This window comes from Hylobates moloch, unplaced genomic scaffold (genome assembly GCF_009828535.3).
Source record: "Hylobates moloch isolate HMO894 unplaced genomic scaffold, HMol_V3 SCAFFOLD_12, whole genome shotgun sequence".
Lineage (NCBI taxonomy): Eukaryota > Metazoa > Chordata > Mammalia > Primates > Hylobatidae > Hylobates > Hylobates moloch.
The window spans coordinates 58,908,694-58,930,755 of record NW_026652287.1 but is presented as its reverse complement, the minus strand read 5'-3'; the positions used below and the strand labels follow the sequence as shown (position 1 = coordinate 58,930,755).

At 48.4% G+C, this 22,062-nt stretch overlaps 1 protein-coding gene across 15 annotated transcripts in view; it reads right to left on the bottom strand.

The window, feature by feature from the left end:
- Positions 1–22,062, bottom strand: part of ZNF536 (zinc finger protein 536) — a 493,271-nt gene that overhangs the window by 132,420 nt on the left and 338,789 nt on the right. Inside the window, exon 5 of one of the 15 annotated variants that reach the window (XM_032170354.2) lies at positions 19,183–20,086. The exons of the other annotated variants lie outside the window; for them this stretch is intronic. Within the exon in view, the coding sequence (XP_032026245.1) occupies positions 20,079–20,086 (8 nt within the window). The 3' untranslated portion in view covers positions 19,183–20,078. Of the gene's footprint in view, positions 1–19,182; positions 20,087–22,062 lie in introns of those variants that run through there. 15 annotated transcript variants of the gene reach the window in all.

Here is a 22,062-nt window from a genome sequence, read left to right as displayed (position 1 = left end):
ACCCAATGTTGGCCATTGGGACAGCTCAGGTGCATTGCCAATCCCAGCACCACTGGGTGAACATGGATCCCCTGAGGGCAGGAGAGCAGGAGAGGACCAGGAAGATGAGGGAGGGGGCCAGCAAGGGGTGACAGGGAGAAGGAGGCCAGGGGCTTTCAGACTCAGCAACTGCATCTGCTCAATCCCAGCCACGGGCCTTTGGAACTAGGACATTGTGAAGAAGCCATACAATCTTTCAAGACAGGTTTCTTAAAAAGAGTCTACCAGCAGAAAGAAGAAAGGAAGTTTTCCTTGTGGGAAGAATGGGTTCAGTGGTGGTAAAGCAGGTGGTTGTAGGAAAGACCTCAGAACATACCAGAAAAACATGATGGAACATCTCACCAGAGTGCTGTCCTGAGACTGAAGGAATTAAAATGTCTTCTGAGATACTGGATTCACCCTGCCGCATCACTGTCCATACCACTCAATGTGCCCCTTGGGGATGTGGGGACAGAAAGAGATTGATCGCATTAGTACCTACAAGACTCATGCCTCCTTCATCCATGCCCTCTGCTAGGTTCCTCCCACACTGACTCTGGGTGTGGCCATGTGACTGTGGCCAGTGGGATGATTGATGGTAACTATGCAAGCAGAATTGGGCAGAAGTGCCTCCGCGTTTCCATTTGCTCTCTTGGAAGAGCCTCCATCATGAAAATGAGCCCAGGCTAACCTGCTGGAGATGAGAGACCACACAGAACAGAACTAAGGAACCCCAGCCAAAGCCATCCTAGACCAGCCATCCTCCAGCTGACCCAGCCACCCATAGAATCATGAGGAAGTCCAGTGAAGATCAGTTGAGCCTAGCCAGGATCAGCAGAATCACCCAGCTGACCCAAGGACCTGTGAGAAAACATAAATTGCTATTGTTTTAACCACTAAGTTTGTGACATGGCAGTAGCTAACTGCTATAGCTGTCATGGAAAACCCATTAGTCATTCGATCAGGGGCAAGCCACTTTTCTTCTTCTTGTTTCAGCTCTCTAAACTCTCTTACACTCCAAAGATAAAACATAGATAGTGATTTTCTAGCTATAACTAAAAGAACAACTAGCCTGTAACTGACAGTTAATGATCAATAACTAAGTCCTAGAAACAGGGTTAAAGACTTTACATGCATAATCTTATATAGTTATGTCAGGTAGATACTATTATTATTTCTATGAGGAATCTGGAGCCCAGAAAAGCTAAGCAGCCTGACCAAGGTCACAGCCGCCAGCAGCAGAACTGGGCCACAAACTCAATTCCAGTGGGTGCCAAAGCTTGTACTCTGAAGTGGTCCCCTAAGGTACAAATGAGCCTGCCCAGAACCTGGATAACTCTCTTTTGACTAAATCCTAATGCCTGATAAATGGCCCATGAAAGCCCCATGGCCTGGTAAGTGGAGCTGAGGGTCAAGCCTACGGTGAGCAGTGTCGGGCCTCAAGTTGTCCTTCCTGCTCTGTAAAGTGAACAACTTTCCAACCTAGATGTTTCCTGAAGAGGCCAGTATTTCAAGAGCTCAAAAGATGCACGTTAGTATTCTGCAAATAACTGGACCTAAACAATTCCATTGCGTGAGCAGTGCCCAATGTGAGGAGAGCTCATTCCTCATGTCGTATAACCCAAGGACCAGCCAGAAAAACTTACATAGAGACCAGGCCAGAGTATCCATGCTCAGATGAGGCCAAGAAAAAGCCAAGATGTCCAGCATGACAACCGAAAAAGAATTGGAACAGGAAGACCTGTGGATGTTTGCTTTGCCAAGGCAGGCATTACGCCTGGGCTCAGAATTCCAGGGTCCCTACTGTGGCCCATCCCCAGTGGGCGACTGAGCCGGCTCTTAGTTAAAACACTGCACTTAGTGGGCCAACCTCCCACAGGAACTAGGAAACCCTCTCTAGTGACCAGGTTTCTATAATATCAGGTCTCTGAGTCAGAGGAACATTTTTTTCTTTAATCTGAAATTGCTGGGCCGATTTTACAGCGTCTCTCCAGAAACCCCTTCAGATTCCACCTCTGAACTTTAAAACAACAATTTTATTTAGAGAGCTGATTTATTCGCAAGTAAATAGGATACAGGGTGGGTGAAGTAAAAAGAACCAGGAGGCAGTTATTGGATTTATCAGCACAAAAGCCGCACTGTTGCCGGCAGCAGAGGCTCTGCCGTCTCTGTACCTTTCAAAACTAATATGTAACCATATCTGTTTTAAAAGAGTGATTCATTTTCCTCCCATTGCCTGCGAAACTCTCTTCATCCCCACCACAGGAAACTTGAGTCTGATTTTAATGAGCTTCAATTGGAATGTGGCCTTTGAAAAGTAGTGCATTTGAAAAGATGGAACATTAAATTTTGTAATGATGTAAAACATCTTCAATTTTTGACAGGACAATGGTGCTTATTGTACTTTATGAGTCCACTGGCGATTCAAAGGTCACTTTGTATATGACTCCACAGACAGGGGCAGCACTGAATGAAAATTAGGTTACATGTGATCAGCTTTATTATTAATCAGACGAAAATGGATTTTTAACATTTTTCTAATGAGCAACAGAGAAAGAAGAAAATACCACGAATAAAACTACAGAAGAACTAGAATGACCCAGGCTAAAAATGTACCACGGCCATATCTAAAAACGCGCTTTAAATCTGAAATACTTAAATACTATCTCAAGGAATAAAATGCAGCTGCATATCTTGGTGTCGTAAATACACAGAAAACTGCTGAAATACCTACTCTAATTTACTATCTCTGTCCTTTGTTTATAACTAACTAATGAACTGATTTCTCTGCACAGTATATTACCCCAACCCCCAAGAACACCAGGCTGGCTGAAGTTGTGTCACTATTTCCATGATAAATCCTGTTTTTCGGGGGTTTATAACTCAGCTGTAAATATGTAATTCAGACTAAAACTTGGCATATAAGGCCTTAACCACGAAGCAAATTTACGCCACAACCTCCACTCCACCCCATCTAATTTTTTAAAGCTTTCTTCCATGTGTGATATTTTGGTATTAAAGAGCTGGGGTATTAAAATGAAAGAGAAAAAAACACACACAATAAATAATCATTGAAGAGTTGGTGACTTTTGCTATCATTTCTTATTCAAATCAAAAAGCTATTTTTCAAGATGCTCTTTGCAAAGCCTATCAAGGTGTTTAAGAAACAAAAGAACAACAACAAAAACCAGACTTCAAATCCCAAACAAATCAAACCAGGCAAAAAGAGTATTTAAAGTACAACTGTGAGGAGCATGTGATCCAGGGAAACTGAGGAAGGGATGTGCCGGCTTGCAGAGCACCTCCCTAAAGAGACACGTAACTCCAGGGAAGGCCGGAACCTCTTGTCTGACTATTCCCCTTGGATGGCTGAGTTGCTGAAAGCATTGCCCAGGACAAGAAAGCCTCCAGTCCCCACGGGGACCAGGTGGATTTGCAGGAAGAAAACTCTACAAGCCTCACTGTGAGCACCCAGCCCCCTGGGACTGGACACTGTGGGCCGCAGAGGGAAGTGAGGCAGAGTGTATGGATGGTGCATGGCAGCGGGACCCCATGACCAGGAACAGAACCTGGCTGTCCAGCCCACAGTGTCAGACATGAGAGCCACTAGCGTAGAAGAGCACAGCCCATCTGCAGCTTCTGGGCAGCTGTCAACTCCCTGGGAGGTCAGAAAGAAGTCAATAAAGAAGACAGAGGAAAAAGATTGAAGTTCAACCATGAAACTGTGGCTCCCAAGATGTCAAGGACAGGGGTGGGGCTCCGGAGAAGGAGGACCCAGGTGGGGCTTGAGATAGCAGTGGAGATGGAGGAACGATGGGAGAAGGAGACAGAGTGGCAGATGCAGGCTCGGAGCAGAGTGTCTTATCTGCATCGCCACTGACACCGGAGCAAGGAGCTCCATCCTAGGCTCAGTCACCACAGCAGCCTCCTTCTCGGCCTCCTACCTTCCCACCCATGGGTCCCCCACACCCAGCAGGCAGCTCACTCCAAATCGTCTCACGCCCTGCAGAGGTTTTCCTTCCCGTCAGAAGTGCTATGGCATTTGTGGGACCCACTGCAAAAGAAAAATGCAGGACCCTTGGCTCAAACATCATTAAGAATTCCAATGTAGGCACAGTTGACCCTTATACCACATGCGGAGCCCTTCTCAGTGTAGGGCTTAAGGGACTGCATGGGTTGCACACCCCATGAAGCTGGCCTCTGTTGGAGTCGTTCTTGTGGCCACAAGGCCTGGGCCATTTCTGTGACCCGTCCCTTCCCCATTCTACATATTATCTCTCCGAAGTTCTCTGAACTGTACATGCTGCTGTCCTCGGGGCCTCACCCAAGTGTGCGCCCCACATCCTCCGAGGAATGCACTGGCCTCCTTCAAATTCCTCGGTGTCACTGCACAGGCCTTGTCTCTGTCCACCTCTGGAAAGTAGCAGCACCCCTGGCACTCCCTAACTCCTGGTTTGCCTTATTTTTCTCCATACCCTTCTCACCATCTAACCTACCAGTTATTCCATTCGCCCATCGCCCTCTAGATTGTGAGCTCCCTGAAGGCAGGTAGGAGTTTTTGCCTCCTTTCTGGACCACTGGGTCTCTGGTACCTAGAAAAGGATCTGGTGCACAGGAACCATCAGGAAATATTTGCTGGATGACTGAGCAAGCACAGATGTCGCTACTCCCTCGGTCTCACTCCTCTTGCTGCAATAGATGGTGGTGGCCACCTGGGCCAGCAAGATCATCTTCAGGAGGCCAACAAAGCAAGGCTCTGGATGGGAGGGGTGGTGTCTGCCCCCTGCCCCTCCTCTCTTCACATCCCACAGCTGCCCCCCTTGGGTGCCCCACTTCACATTTTGCTCTTAGGACAGGGGCCTGGGACCTTAGTGTGATGAACACCCCTCTCCCATGAATGTGCGAGGGGTGAGCCTGCCTTCCCGTAGGAGGCTGCACACAGAGACCAGCCTCAGGAAGCAGTAGGGAAAGTTCCTTTTCCAGAGAAGGGCTCTTTCAGTACTTTTTCTGCAAGTAGTACCTGGTCCTAGCTAGAGATGACTACACAAATCCAAAGGCATAGCCCATGAGAGTTAGGGCTGCATTAAACCGAGATGCCCACCCCTTACCCATGTTTCCAAGTGGCCAGTCCTTCTGCAGGAAAAGGTGCACCAAAGCTGCAGGGACAGCCACACAAACACCTTCCTTGCTTGGATGTAGAGTGACAGCACTCAGAGGGATCAATTTGGATGCGTGAAAACAGGCCCACACCTTGTCCCTGCTTCTACAACCAAGGGCAAGTCCTTTCTCCAACCTCCCTACCAAATGTGACCTCTATGATGACTTCTATCTCCGATAGCCTAAGAATCTTTCATCTCATCATGGAGGGCCCAATGTAGGCCTCAGTGAGCCCTAAAAATAAAGCAGGCTGCCTAACAAGGCATCAAAGATGCAGTGGGGGAGACTCATGCCTGTGGTGGGAAGGGCCTGAGACCCTGGGAGGAAGCCGGATGTTGGGATCACACTGGCCAAAGGTCACAGAGAAGCAGGAGGAGGAAGTGGGCCTGGAAGAAATGAGAAACATGTAGGGCCAGCGCCAAGAAGGGGGCATGGACTGCAGAGTCGTTCTATCCCTCCGCGTCTTCCAAGTTACTTTCTCTGCTTTGCTGCCATGGCATGAAAGCAGAGAAAGCTTCCCAGGTTGCCTTACATCTTTGTTCAGTGAAGGGGGCACAATCACTCATGATCTTCACTGAAGAGGGCTTTGGGCATCTTGACTCCTACTTAACCTGTGTGTCAGACACACTTGCCTTGGAGTTCTCTGGGAGATTCCCAACTTTCTATTTCATTGAAGTCCTGAGCAGACCTGCAAAAGCCACCCTCTGCCTTTTGGTCCCTCTCAAGCCTCAAAGACCCCCAGTAGAATGGCCTCACCTCTACTGGGGACATAGCTTGAACTAGACTTTTGAGCGACCCAGCCCACTGAAGCCCACCCCCTCTCCCAGGAACCACCCTTTTGTCAGAAGAGTACCCACAGCACTTCTTAAAGAGGAAAATGTGCTAAGATGTGAAAAAGCTAGAACCAAAAAAAAGGGGATAAAATGTAACTGTAAACAGACTGACTGCAAACAAGCCTGCTTGTGTTGACTTGGGGGCAGTTAGACACTCCGGAGGCCCTGCATGAGGCCCGCTTGTCTTCCTTTGAGGAGCTGGGGGGCAGCTGACCACCTGTCCACAAGATGTGTTTTGATAACTCCCAGAAATAAGAGGGTGTTTTATGGGGGAGTAATTGGGCATATTCCCTCCATGACTTGAAGTCAACAGGCAGCCCCTACAGCTGGCCCTTCTAGGTGCTATCAGCAGCGAACGCTATTTTCATGGCCAATTTATTAGAGACTGCATGTTTTTTGAGGAGACGTCACCAACACAAAAAGGGGTATATTTATTGATATGCTTAAAATATAGGTTTTTAACTCGATTCCTTCACCCTTAAAAACAAAGTAAAGAGATAGACAGATACAATTATGTTCTGACTGTTTTCCGCCAGCCTGTCCAATGGGAACGTTTGTATATAGTTCTCAGTGGCGCTGAAATCTGCTTAGGAAAGCAACAAGTCCTTTGTTCTGTTGACAACGGTTATTACAATTAATTCATTTTGTGATTGGTACTTGCGCTGAGTGACAAGGTGTTATTTTACCTCCGTGAAAGTTAAAGTGGTAATATCTACGTGCACAATAAAAACGTGGGCTTGCTATCACTCACGGGGAGAAGAAAAGGCTGGCTCCCGGCTGCCTCTGCACCTGCCACCCTCTCCGTACCCCACGTGCCAGTTTGAGTTGGGAGGAATGTGCCGGGTTACTCCACTCGAAGTTCCTGCCTTCCAGCCCACCCGGCTTCCTACAAAGTTTTTCATCAAGGCCTGAGGTCTGAAGGTGACAGGGTGTGGAGGGAGGGTGTCCAGGGGGCACGCCAAATGCCGTGGTGTGAGCTGCATGGCAGGGCATGCCACTTGCCTTGTCACCATGAGCCCAACTCAGAGTTTCACTGAGAGGCCTGGTTCTCCCCTCTGTGCACCAAGGTATCTCAACCTTGGCACTATTGATACTGGTATTTGGGGCTAGATAATTGTGGTAGGGGCTGTCCTGTGCATTGTAGGCATTTAGCAGCATCTCTGGCCCCTGGATGCCAGAAGCACTCCCCTCCCCAACATCTCCAGACATTGCTAAGTGTACCCCAGGGGAGAAAATTGCCCCTAGCTAAGAACCACTGCTATCCACAGCCCCCGGGGCTATTTGCTGTGTTGTGGAAAGAGGGTTCAAGAATGCTTCTCTGGGCCAGGCGCAGTGGCTCTGTAATCCCAGCTCTTTAGGAGGCCGAGGTGGGTGGATCACTTGAGGCCAGGTGTTTGAGACCAGCCTGGCCAACATGGTGAAACCCCGTCTCTACTAAAAAAAAAACAAAAATTAGCCAGGCGTGGTGGCGCATGCCTGCAATCCCAGCTACTGCAGAGATGAAGGCAAGAGAATCACTTGAACCCAGGAGACGGAAGTTGCAGTGAGTGGAGATCATGCCACTGCACTCCAGACTGGGTGACAGAGCAAACTCTGTCTCAAAAAAAAGACGCTTCTCTGGCTTCGATTCCATCTCAAGTTCCCTGAGGAGGCAGGGTTCCTCACCGAACCCAGAGACAGAGCGGCGGGGTAGGTCCCATCATAGCCCCCACAGGAAAGAGCATAGGAGGATGACAGACCTCTTGTACCATCAAGAAGGTGTGGCAAAGGAGAATGGAGGAAGAGAGAAACCAAACACCTGCCCCAAGAACATGGCTGCAGAGCCCATTTCAAAAAACGAATGTATCTCCAGGGTAGCCCAGACTTCCCTCTAGCTAGGATGATCAAGGAACGGCCATCGGATCTTCCAACCTCACCAGGGTCTCATACAATTTATTATGTGATATATACCTCAACACAAAAAAATATGTTGAACAAAATTCATCTCTACTCATTATTAGGGATTTCAACAATTGCACACTAAGCTTAGAAAAATTCTGGTTATCTGAGCGCTCCAGGGGCTTTGCTTCTGGATATATGGTGCGTCCTCTCTGCTCATTGATTCCTATGGATTCATCATTTAGTTCTGCATTTAACTTCCTTATGCAGCTACTAGCTCATCACATCAAGGAAAAGATGCAGGATGAGGCAAGACCATCCTAGTTCTAGGTGGATTGTCTCAGGAAGGGCCCAACCTATTTTCAGGAGGAGCAGTAAGAGCAGGGCCCCCAAGGGGCAGGGCTGGTGAAGACCATGGTCCTATGACCTGCCCGCCCATCCCTCCCCTTCAGAGCAGCCCAGTTGCTTTTCTGTACCAGACATGCAATGACAAAGCCCTAAATCTTTGCCTTCATCACCGGAGTCCCACTGTGCCAGGACTAAGGGCCTGTCATTTCGGCTGCACCAGAGCATGGCTGGGCATTGCCAGTGTCCCCAGCCAGGCTGACATCCCTTTCCAATGAAAAGCTCAGCAGATTGGACCTGTATGTCTGCCTTGGAAAACCATTGACAGGGAGTCATAGAAATCCTCCTGAGTCTTTTTTTTTTTTTTTTAGCAGTGTTTATCACCTCAAAATCAATTGCATATTTTAAATTAAAACAAATGACTATTTCTAGACTAATCAATACTTGCATCTTTGCCTTTTAAAAAGTAAAAAGTTTAATGTAAAGAAATCCTCATCTTTGCTCCCATCAATTCAATTTTAACATAATTCAATATTTAATAAATATAATCCTCTTTGTGCAGAGCAATGTCATAGAAAATGGAAAAGATCTCATAGTATCCAAGGTCTCGTGAGGTGGAAAATGATGCCTCTTCCCCCGGAAACTCCCTACCTCTGGGTACTTTCCTCACCTTCTTCACATATCAGGAGCTGTTTATTCCTATGAAGTCTAAAAAAAAAAAATGAGTTTATGTATTTAATGATTTTAAAACCAAAATGCTACCTACTATCTGCACAATTGCCATTTTTATCTCTTTAAACTTCTCCAGCCTGACGTTTCTAAAAGGGCAAAAGCAGAAAACCCTTATATAATACCTAATTTGTACATCTGCGGTTTCCTTCAGACTGGCACAGGCACCATATGTTTTTAATTATCATAATAGCCCTAAAGAACCTGTTCTGTGGGAAACACATATGATCCTTTTATTACTGGTTTGTAATTTAAACAGTTTTAACAGAAAAGGTCTGGCTATCGGGGAGTGACAGCCTCAAAGGCCTAAGATCCCAGCCATCGACCTCTGGAAGCTCAAGTTCAGATCCCACCCACCGAGGGGGACCTCCTTCCCCCTGCCTGACAGAGGTAATTGGGCACATGTGAAGCGGCTCTGTGGGACCTCAAAAGACATAATCTGGGATCTCCAGTGACGCCGGGTTTTGGTCAGAGTCCGGCACAATGAGAATAAGGTTGATAAATATTATCCTGGGCTGACCTCCGCTGCTGTCGCGGTTGGGGGCAGGGAGGGGCAGCTGGAGCCCTGGGCCACCCACTCTCTAAGCTCCCTCAGACCTAGACCTCAAGGAACAATTGGAAGGTGGGGGTCAGGTTTCCTCGGGACCCTCTGGCTGCGGGGGAGGAGGGAGATGACAGGTTTTTGCTTTTTTTCCCTGAGGCTGGAAAATGACTGAATAAATATAGCCCTAAAAAGAACTGATTCACAGACTGTGACATGGAAGGACTCAGGGTTATCACTGTGACTTTGTCATTTATGGAGAGGTGAGGACACTGAGGGGACAGGAGGAGATCTGCTCAGGGTCACGTGGCAAGTTCAAAGCCACTCTGATCACAACCCAAGTACCTGGTCCCTACCCAGTGCCCCGCCTGCGTGCTCCAGGACCGTGCTCCCCAGGCTCTGTCTCAGGTTAGGATTGCCTAATTGCAGAATCGTGGCTCAGAAATGCCCCATTCTCTCCTGACATGAGCCTGGTGGGCTAGCAGGAACTGGCTGTTGTTATGTACTGTTAGTTGATTTCTTTATGTTTGATGCATCTCGAATGTGTATTAAAGGCACAGAAAAGCACCTGCAAGGTGAGGCAGCTGAGTGGCCACTCCCAGGGACCTCCACCGCCCAGAGAAGCCACTCCCAGGAACCGCCACTACCCGGAGAGGCCACACGCGGGGACCACCACTACCCAGAGAGGCCACACACAGGGACCTCCACTGCATGGAAAGGCCACATGCAGGGACTTCCACTACCCGAAGAGGCCATATGCGGGGACCCGCACTACCTGGAGAAGCCACTTCTGGGGACTTCCACTACCTGAAGAGGCCACATGCACGGACCCCCACTACCCAGAGAGGCCACATGCGGGGACCTCCACTGTCCGGAAAGGCCACACACAGGGACCTCCACTGTCCAGAGGGGCCACTCCCAGGAACCTCCACTGTCCAGTGAGGCCACATACAGGGACTTCCACTGTCCAGAGAGGCCACAGGCAGAGATCCCCCCACTGCCCGGAGAGGCCACTCCCAGGGACCTCCATTGCTCAGCTCTGAATCTCAGCCCCGTCGTTTACATGCTGAGTGATCTTAGGTGTGACAAGATGCTGCTCGGTGCCTCAGTTTCCCCATATTTAAAATGAGAATAATACATACTCCATCCACATCCTTGGGTTTTCACGAGGATGAAATGTAAGAAGTTAATTTGCACTCTCATCTGTATGGAGCTTAGAACAGGACTTGCCACAGAGGAAATCTTTATTATTTACAACCTTCCTTGGAAGGTTAGTGGGTGAGTTTGGAGGACCAGATCCTGCTGCTGGGATAAAGGGAGCCGTTCCCTGGGCATAGAGATATTTTGGGGAAGCAGTCGTCTGCCCCAGACCCAGGATGCCCCCACATGGCTGGTTTTTGAATGGAACAAAACGTCTCGGTGGTAACTGATTTCTGGGTGACCCCTCATAGACACTCAGGGTGTGGGGCAGGGTTAGGAGCCATGGCCGACTGAGTTCTCCTCTAGGCTGCCCAAAGGCCAGGACTGATTTTACATAGTTGCCCTGAAAGTGACTTTCTTTATTCCACGATTGCTTGATTTTAGCATCCAAGAGTGACCTGGGATATTTTATTACTTTGTGTTTTCTGTTTGTTGGTGGTCACGGCCTGACGTTATAAATGCTGTGTCTTGGAGGACTGGTGTGATGCGGTTGATGACACTGATTGCACTGATTGATGTCATCTATAAGATGGGCTATCAGGTTCGGTGCTTGGCATTGGAGGTGTGTGTGTCAGGGAATTCCCCTCCCAGACTCTGCAACAGCTATCCTCACACCTGGTGTTCAGCTGGCCAAGCTGAGGCTCAGAGGGGCCCCCTGGAGTGGGAAGGTCATGACCTGAGGCACTAGAAGAGTAGAAAATGACAGCAAGAGTGGACAGCAGGCATTGGAAATGACAGAAGGTGGGGACGTGGGAGGGGGTGAGGGTTGAAAAATCACCTGTTGTGTACAGCGTTCATTATTCAGGTGATGGGTACACTAAAAGTCCAAACTTCACCACATGCAATGATATAAACATGAAAAAAATTTTAAAAAGAAAAAAGACTGTGGGCAAGGTGCCTAGCATCTCTTAGCCTCAGTTTCCTCATTCATAAAATGGGTTCTGATAATGACAGAGGGTATCTGGTTACGCAGAAGTGGCTGGGGTCCAGAAGTGCTGAAAGCCTGGCTGGCCTGGGGGCTTCACAGGAGGGTGGGCCCACACCGGGGCAAGGCTCGGAACAAGTCCCGTAGCAGGCCAAGTCTCCCCAGATCACCCCATCCTTCCTCCTCTGCAACATGCTCTCTCCCCAGGTAAGTAGATGGGGCCGTCATTCACTCAGCCGACCTCACCCTTGAAGAAGGAGGTCAGGGAGTCACAAGCCCAGATCTGGCTTCCTAAATGACCCCAGAAGACCAAGAGGAAGCTCTCTGATAAGTTAAAAAAAAAAAAAAAAAAAGGAAAGGAGTCTACACAGTCCCCACCCCAGAGGGGCTGAGCTTTCCTTTTGGCAAAAAGAGGACCAGATGGCCACCCTCGTTTGAGATGTCAGCGGTGACCTCTCAACGCAACAAACAGAAGTGCATCTTAATCAGAGTTCTTCCCGGACAAGGCAATGGCATGGACCCGCCCCTCTAGGAAATAAGACCTTCTTAATCACAGCCCTGCAGCCACAGTGGCTGTTCTCCACCCCTGCCCACCCAGTGCCAGCCCAGCTCTGTGGCCCCGCCGAGCCCAGGCAGGAGTGGAGCGTCTCCCCGTTTCCAATCCTTGGAATTATAACTCACATTACTTCCATCCCATCTGCACCCAGTGAAGGCAGAGCAGGGAAAAGAGCATAAAACACAAAGTTCCCACAGACAACATCTGTCTCAGTGCAAACAATGGACCATTATCTTGTAAATAATTCTGATTAAGATGCAGCATTTCCTCCTGAAACTGGCGGTGGGAGTGGAGCAAGCGGGAGGGGGTGCTGCTGGAGCTCCAGCCCGAGCACCGGGGGCTACACTTGGGGATCTCCCTGACCCTCGAAGCCTCCCCAACATCCCTACCCACAGCCACTGAGCACCCTTCTCCCCAGCCTGACGACCAGGACCACCAGCAGTGAGATGGCCCATCCCATCAGCCTGGGCACCTACAGCCCCAGGAGGCTTTGGAAAAGTTTCCCTGCCAGCATCATTTCTTTTCATTTCTGCTGGCCTTCTCTCTCTCTCTCTCTCTCTCTCCTCTTTACCCATTTATTCCACTCTTTCCTCTCCTCCAGATGCAACCTCCACCATTTCTCTTCTGTTTTCTTCTTACTTGTTTTCTCTCTTACCTTCTCCTTTCCTTTGTTCTTTTTTTAGATCTTGCTGTGTTGCCCAGTCTGGCCTCCACCTCCTGGGCTCCAGTGATCCTCCCGCCTCAGCCTCCTGAGTAGCCAACACACCCGACTCTTTCATTTAATTTTATCTTCCCAGGTCTCCAGGTTCTCTTTAATCCTCCTCCTTCTTCTCTTTGTACTGCATTTGCACTTCTCTCCCTCTATCTTCATGCATGTCTCTTCCTTTCGGCCATTCACCCCTCTCTTGTTTTCTGGTCCCCTTAGCCCTCCCGTCCTCTGTGACACTCTCCCTCTCCCTTGGCCCCCCCATCCCAGGCCCCTGGGGCTAGGCCTCCCCACTGTTCCACCCCAGAGGCACCTTGACATGATGGGAATTGTGTGTGTCCCTCTGGAGGTTCCAGGCCTGTGGGCCCCAGCCTGTCCTTGGGCTCATCCACAGGGGTTGTCAGGCTGGGGAAGGGGCCCTTAGGAATCCCTCTTCCCACCACTGGAGCATCCGTCACACCCAGCGCCTCTCCCTCCTGTGTCTTCTGGGATGCGAGGTCAGCCTGCCTGGCAAACCCCAGTCCCATCACCCACCTCACACAACAGCTCCTGTTGCAAAACCCACTGTCACGAAAGAAAACTGGGGACTTCACAAAACCACCCCAACATGACATCCAGGCATTTAACCTGTGCAAATTAGAGGGGATCATTCACTTTGCAGGGGCATTTACCTCAAAGGCCTCAAGAAAATTCCCTTTGTGATTTAAAATTAAATTACTGGGTATCATTTAGAAAGGACAGTTGTAGAGCCCAAAGTCTTAATGTAAACCAAAAACCACTGATACAAGAATCTGGGCCACCGATTGGCCACGAGAGATGATTTTTAAAAATTTCCTAATGGTAAATACTTTTTACCACTACAAAACAGTGAAAACAGCTCAGTTGGAGCCAATGGGGGTGTGTCTGTCCATCGCAGGAATGGGCTTGTTGAATTATCACATGGGTCCCCCAACAGACCTCCAGATGTGTTCACCTCAGGGATGGGAAGAATCCCAGATGGGCCATCCAGAAAGAGGCCTTCCAGCAGTGAGTACAAATTGGCAAGGATGAGGGTGGGGTGCCATGATTCATAATAACCTGCCCAGATTCTCCAGCCACTTGGCAGGGTTTTAGTGGGTTCTGGGTCTTCATCGAAGCTCTGCCTGGAGCCTACATGGCTGCAGAAAGCCTAAAATAATTGAAATGAAGGTGACTCTACAACCTCCAAGTTCTTCATATTCACTTTATTTTCTTAAGGGATACATGAGTGTCTCATTTGGTGGATGATAATACTGAGGTAATTGGATTAAGAAATGCCTATGACAAGATGTCCATTTGAAAGCAAAAAGCCAAGGACTTGAGGGTTTCCCATACAGAGATAGAGCGTACTGTTCTAGACTACCCGGGCCTGCAAGTCCAGAGTGATTTTGAGTGACCAAGGGAATTCTCAGGTTGGAAAAGTGGAACGGTCACAGGCACAGAAGGAAGTGAATGTGAACTGCTTCCGTGCCCTGTGAGTGCAAGATGAGAGCCTGAGTCCGCGTCTCTTGGTGCCTGGGTTCCCACCCTCTAAGTGTGATGGGTACGTGTACTGAAAGGGAGCAGGAGGCACTTATAGCCAAAAGGGACTCCCTGGATTCACACATTAGCATTTGTAAAGTGCTCGAAGACAACCTGATCATCATAGAAAATACAGTCTTCTCAAGCTCAACTGTGAGCTCAACAGGTTGAAAAAGAGAGAAAAAAGTCACATAATCAGGTTTTTCTTGCACTTCCATGAGCTGAAAATCCAGTTTCATTATCTCCTTTCTTTTCTTTTCTTTTTCTATTTTGACAGACTTCCAGAATTAAAAGAGAAAATCCTCAATGGTCGTCTTCTAATTTAATAGAAATATCTTCAGGATAAGGCAAGTTTCATATGCCCGTGCACTGGAATGGCAGATGGCCTTGCCCAGATAGAAAGCCCGCATGCTCTTTAGCTTGTGGGAAACCAGAACACACCCCAGAGGCCCTACTGGTATGGGGACTCCAGGACTGACAGGGTCCGGAGGAGTCATCTGAAAAGTGAGGACTGGCAAAGGGTGGTGGAGACTATAGAGTTTAAGACCTAGGAGGGTCCGCAGCAGACATCTGGAATGCTCCCTCCTTTGGCTGAGAGGAAAATGGTGCCCAAAGAGGGCATGTGAGTTGTCTAAGCTCCTTGGAACATGATTGCTTGGTCTGTTGACCCCCAGACCAGCCTGCCAGTCCTTCCTCCAGTAACCTGGCCCCTAAGCTGAGAGGCCATGCGCTTCCCTCCCCACAGGAGCCATGACCAGCACATCTGTTCTCATCCATGGCTCTGGTAGGTCTGTGACTTTCTACAGGGTACCCAGGAGGGTGTTCTCACTTGAAGCAGATGCTGTTGGTTTCTCATTCCTTCCGTTCTGATTATCTGATTATCTGGCAATACCAATGGCCCCTTGCTTCTTTCTGCCTGAGGGCTTTCTCTCACTACGGGAAGAATGGTTGGCCATCAGGTGGGCTGGAGGGACCCTCAGCTGCTGGGAGAGGCAGAGCTGATGTGTAAATACCCCCGCTCCTTCAATCCTTGAAGAGACTGTTCCAAGGGGAGCTCCATACAGTACCTTAGAGGGCCCCCGAAAGTGCTGAGCCCCCATGGTCCTGCAGTACTGACCCTCTCATGAGTGCACCTGTGCTTGTTGATTTACCTGCCTTCTCTGTCTCCCTTCCCTGCTCCCTCACTCGTGCTTCCTGGGTCACCTCCCACATCTTCTGCCTGCATCCAGGTCCTTACCTCAGGATCTGCTCTAGGGAGACCCCAACTAGGTCACCAAGGAAGTCTTAGGGGATTGAGAGGACTAACGACCCCTCTACTTGACAAGAAAGAGCTAATCCTAGTGTGAGTCCCTAATTATCCACTGGGGCCACTGTGCACCCCAGCAAAACCACCTTCAGCCCTTCCCCAGGTGCAGGGCACACCCTGGAGTGGCCTGTCCTGATGGTCAACCCCAGCCCTCTTCCCAGGACAGACAAATCCCTTGACTCAAGAAAAAAGCAACTTGTCCATCATATAAAAAGAGCAATAATTTGGTAAATTAATTGCAAATTTGCTTTCCCCGCTTGGTTGCCTTTCTCCTTTTATGTGGATAATTGAGAGCATATTATGTTAATTTGACAATAACAGAAGTTCAAAAAGAAAACTTAACCTTGTAAGCAGTGAGTTACCATTAGATGGGTGTGTCTGGACAACTCCACAAAGAACATGAAAGACAAACCCCTCGTGAAGCCAGCCAATGTCTGGATGCACAAATGGCTATTTTTGCTAATGAAATAGCTGTGCAGAGTTCCCCAACTTTAACCTTGAAAATGCACATCCCTTGCTCCAGAGGCAGAATCTGCTTACGCAGAGACAATATTGCCAATGCGCTGCTGCCGATTTGGGGATGTAATTTAATCATCGGGAAGTTTCTTTGAGAAAAAGTGACTATACTTATGGAATAATCATCTCCCAACATTTAGATTCTTTTTCTCCAACCAGAATATCTACAGTCTCATCAAAGCAAACACACTTCCGAACATGTGTAAATAGAAAAGCGGATCTGAAGACTCTCTTACTGCAAGGCACTCTGCCCTTCCTTGGCCTCTCTCATCTTAAGTCACAGATGTCTCCTTGGAACTCTGCTCCATATACAATGGGGCGGGCGCGGGGGCGGTTTCTTATCCAGACCAGGGTGTTCATGTTAGGAAGGGTCCAGGTCTCAGGCTGAGGGTAGATCCAATAGATGATGTTTATGTTTGCTCCAGGTCTGAATTCAAACAGGTGGGGCTTGTTATAATCCCACATGTGGATGGGTGGTGGCTTGGGGCAAGGTGGGCTTGTTATATTTCCACACGGGGATGGATGGCGGTTTACAGGAGACATGCGCTTGTTATAATCCCATGTGGGGATGGGTGATGACTTGGGGGAATGTAGGCTTGTTATAATCCCACGTGGGGATGGATGGTGGTTTACAGGGGAGGTGGACTTGTTATATATCCACGTAGGGATGGATGATGGTTTATGGGGGAGGTGGGCTTGTTATATTCCCATGTGGGGATGGATGGTGGTATACGGGGAAGGTGGGCTTGTTATAATTCCACTTGGGGATGGAAGGTGGCTTAGGGGGAAGGAACACACAGGAAACAGAATTCCTGACCCCCTTGCCGAGTTGTGAAATGAAACTGGCTCATTCCACAGAACTGAATCCACCCAGCTCCCTGGCAGGCAGAAGACGGGATATTCCCAATAACACGCAACTGGTGAGAAGGAAGTTGTTACCCAGGGATGGGGGTGATGAGGAGGATGTGGATGGGAAGCAGGCGGAGTGTACGGCATGAGTGCCCTGAAATGAGAAGATGGGGAGCAGGACGGAGCTGGCTTCATAAAAATAGGAGAATGAGAATCCACAAAGGCCTCGTCTAAGCTTGAGAAGTTTCCACCAGGGAGCAACTCAGGAAATACCCCCTGCTTTAGAAACGGAAATGCTTCCGAGTCTTCCAGCTTGGAGATCCCGTTAGGGGGACTGGGCCCCTGTGGAAAGGAAGAGAGAACAGCAGACGCCTGAATACAAGGCTCCAGGGAGCCTTCCAGGCTGTCAAGGCAAGGGGCTGGGAAGATCCGTTCCCTTCAGCAGCCTCTCCCTCACTGGCTTTGCACTCCCTCTGCCTCCAAAGCCCAGCCCCCCACACACCATCTATACCCCTCTGGGCCCCATCCCAGGAGGACTGGCAAAACCCACAGGTGCTATGGTGCCCCAGGTTTGCAGGAAGTGGGCAGCAGGGTGTACATGACCGGCAATGCCAGAACAGTGTGCTCAGCCCTGGACAGAAGCCCCGAGAAAAAGGCTTGGAGGAATTTTCCCTCGATGTGCACCCCATTCCCCTTGGGGCAGGTCCTCAGACTGGGGACATTGCAAATAAAGAAAAACCTCTCCTGGGGCCCTACTTCTTGTGAAGGCTTGGCCTATATACACTGGCAGTGGAAACTGGCCCTGCCTAAATGTGGCCACACAGACCTGGGGCCTGGAGGTTAGGGTCATTCACTTTACCTTTGCTAGGCATATAGGGATCCATCACAGTTTCCATAGGAACCTATGGTATGTGCTCCCAGCTTCATATGAAGGGAATCAGGCAACAGTCGTGGGCACTGACCACCAGGAAATCTGACAACCTTCTTCACAATCGACATTTTCTCTTTGAAGCTTTTATCACGTCTTCTCAGACTCCGAATCTCTCACTTTTTACCTCTTCCCTAAAATAAGACACAACCTAATGCCATACTGTGGTCTTTGGAGTGAGAGTCACTTGAAAAGGTTTTATGAGAAATACCAGAAGAAATGTTTCAACCAGCTAGGGTGATGCAATTGTCCTGTTGCGGAGGCCAGGGTTGTTCAATGAGCATTTCTGGGTTTCTGTTCCCTTGTTACACAGAGGCACTTTATTTATTTGGGGTTGTGAAGAACGGACTTGGGGCTTGAGATTGTGTCGTACCCCCAGCCCCCCAAAAGGATCAGTTAGACAAGGGGGCAGGGATGGTCACTGAATTTAGAAATTTACAAAACACGCCCAAGCAAAGAAGCTTGGAAACACCGTTAAAATGGCAGGACCCTAAAGTCCAGCTCACGGACCACAAAACCAAGCAACACAAGCAAAAAGCAAAATCGGTCCTTCCCACACTCTCTCCCCACCAAGAGGCAAAGTGGAAGAACAGGCAAAAGCCTGTTACAGCAAACACAGGTACAGCCCAAAAAGGTCAGCAGAACATAAAGATTTCCCCCTCCACAAATGCTGAGTCTCTTCATTACAAACTACCCCTTCACAGGACGAAAATAACATGTTCAGATTTGCTGCAGGGAGGCTAGGTGTCAGCGTTTCCACATCTGGGATGGGGCATGATGGCCAGCATACTCCGTGCCCAAGTACCCCCCACCCCCACCACCCCAGCCACAGTTCCCATGGGCAGTTGTGGGGTCTAGACACCTAAAAGTCACTTGTACAGAGAAACGGGCCCATGTCGCCTGGCTCTCCCCGACCCGCCACAGTCATCCACCCAAATTGGAAGGTCCTTTCCCACTTGCATGTTTATGAATTGTCACAGGGCCCACCTAAGGGTGGATAGAAAAATGCAAAGATCTGCCCAGGCAAACAGCCCAAGAATCACGGTAAATGGCATTCCCTGAATGTCCTGTTGAGGCTTCCAACAGAGAGAAGAATGTCAGGGGGTGAGGAGGGTGTTGCGGAATGAATTAACATAATGACTCCAAACTGCACTAATGTTTCACAGCTTTTTTTTTTTATTAGCAATACCAAGATAAGTTATTGAAGCATTTTTAGTATTATTTTACATTCCATTCATAAATGACCTAACTTGTAACTCAGCATACAGCACACTTAAAGATATAGTTTGACACTTATTCAGAAAGCTACAATTATTATAACTTACATGCCTTCATTACCAGGAACACCTTAATATATCTTCTAATGACTTCAACAATACTCTGTTCCAAAGCACACGATCACCCCGTACACGTTTACATATTTTGCTTCAATCACCATTTTTAAGTCGTAGATGTCAAGGTGCTATTCACTGAAATTTTACTGTCATCTGCTCCTGGTTAATAGGAAGACCTGACACAATATTAAACTAGCAATATTTCTGCTTAAATACTATGGAGAAAGAGAATTACTGCACTTTTCTGTATTCTTCTAAAGTGTTACAAAATACAGGACAATCAGACACAAGCAGTAATACCCACGAGACCACTGCAGGACCCACCTCTACACGCTCAGGTGAGCTGGTGGAACAGCCCCCCGCCCCCAGCCAGGTTGTCCACAGGTGAAGGGATCTGTCATCCACCAGCAGTTGTCACTCAGGATTTATGACTTTGAGGGAGTTTTCTCTCCTGCTCAAGTTACTAAGCCTTTGCAATCCATGACTAATAGTGGAACATATGGGGTAATATTTTTAGCCTCTGATTCTCTGCTATATATACTGTAGATTTGTGCGCCGTGTGTATACACATACCTATGCCAATAGTAATTATTTATTCAACACACATATGTGTATACATTCTTCTCTTGACTTTACACGATTAACAAGCTGCAGATAACCACCGAGGACCACGAACAGACAAGGGCAAGTCCAGATAGACCGACTAGGACAGGGAGTGTCACTTACCTGCAAGAAAATGTGCAGATTTATTAAATAATCCAGAAACCATCAGGGCTAGAGGCATTTGAAAGCAAGGGCAAGGCCACATCCCCTAATCATTTAATGGAATAATGACAATAAAGTGGAATTTATAAAATTTGGTCCTTCTGTCTCTGGCTAAAGCAAGAATAGTCAACATGATTAGGGCAGGTTGGCAATTAGACGTAGAGGTGCTGTTGATCAGCACTAAGTAATAGGAGATAATTACTGCTTATTTGAAACCTAGGCTTTGCACACGACGTCTGAAATTAAAAAGAAAAAAAAGCAAAGAAAAACCTGATGCCTTCAGCAGGTAAGATGTAGCCTGTGTCTAGATAGTTGTCAGTTTCAACCAGCGCTTTGATTCAGCAGTCTAAAAAGGTAGACGCCAGTGCTTAGACCCACGGTATCTGCACCCACTTAAGACATGGATGGGCTCACACCGTTCCTATTTCAGATGGCGGTGCCTGGGTCTGATTGGAGAGTTTACATTTCCTCAGTGATGTGGGTGTCTGTTCTGACAACACTCTCTTCTCTCAATACTCTCTTCCTCTCTCCCAATCTTAAGTCATTACCAGGGGTGGGGAAAGATATATATATGTTTCTTTTTTTTTTTTTTGAACCAAAGAGGTTGATTGCCCTCTCCTCTCACCTAGGCTTGGTCCTGAGCAGTAGGATTCATGCAATCTGAAGAGAATATGGACAAAGCAACTAAAATTAATGCTACCAGACTTCTCTCCTGATTCAGAGGCCCTGTTGATTCAGCCAGTAGCTTTTGGAGCCAAAAATATGCAGCAAAAGGAAAGGAACATAAACAAGGCTAAATGTCACCAGTGTTTGCCGACTTACAGACACCATCCATTTGTTTGTTCTGAAATGACAAGTGGACCATTTGGCAAATACAATGGTATTCACACAACAGTTCTGTCATCCTGCAGTGCAAACGACATCACGTCAGTGGCATTCCCATTTAATTTAAAAAGAGGGAAGGAGAACGGGAGAAGAATGCCTTTGGAGTTTGGAGAGAGCTGCCATCCAGAGAGGCTGTCTCTCCGTCAGACACAGTGCACACGGCAGGGCTCGGGATGAGGGCTGGGGAGAGCCCGCTCCACGTGCTGATTTCTGCAGGAGATCCCAGGGGACATCGCCTGTGTTTGTCCCTCCAGAGTCAAATAGAAAAGCTCTGCAGCAGGTTGTGAGGCAGCCAGCAGGGGCAGAACTGGGCGGTGATTTGCATTAACTCACAAGGTTCTGCCTTTGGACTTCAAGGCAGGCCAAATGGTCCTCCCTTCTGGGGTCTAATGTCAGGCCCCAGACACACAGTACGAATGAGAGCAGGCCAGACCGTAGAGGTCAACAGCTAATCTGTAAATTATCCAATTGGGCAAAGGAGGTGAATACAAAGGTGTGCTTTGTCCATAGTCTCTGAGGCCAATCCATGTGAGAATCAGCTCACAAAAAAAGAGAAGGAAGAGGCATGAGAGCACATTTGTCTTTGAATAAAGTAAGGCAGCAGCAGAGACAAAAAGATCTTGCAGTGGAGATGCCCCAGGTCTCCCCCACCCTCAAGCCAATTGCCTTCTTGTGCTGGCTGGGTACAGCCTGCACTCCCCACACACTCGGCAGATTGGAAGTCTGTGGTTGTCTTCCTATGCCATTTTCCTACCTTCGCCTCCCTTCTTCATTAGAACCTGCTGGCTTCTGGGCCACACTGCAGACTCTTGCACAAGATGAAAAATGTACCAATGGCCATAGACTGTGTATCACAGCCTGCACTCAGGGTGTCTGCACATATGCGGCCATCACTGTGTATTTCATACCCCAGCCATGGCCTCCTTCCAAGTCTCTAACTGACTGCAGAACTTTGCCGTTTCTTGGTCAAAGACTGAGGCAGGGCAGGACTCATTTCCTACCCCCAAGCACTTGCCTGGTATCAGGAAGAGAATGGAGTGGACACAGAAATG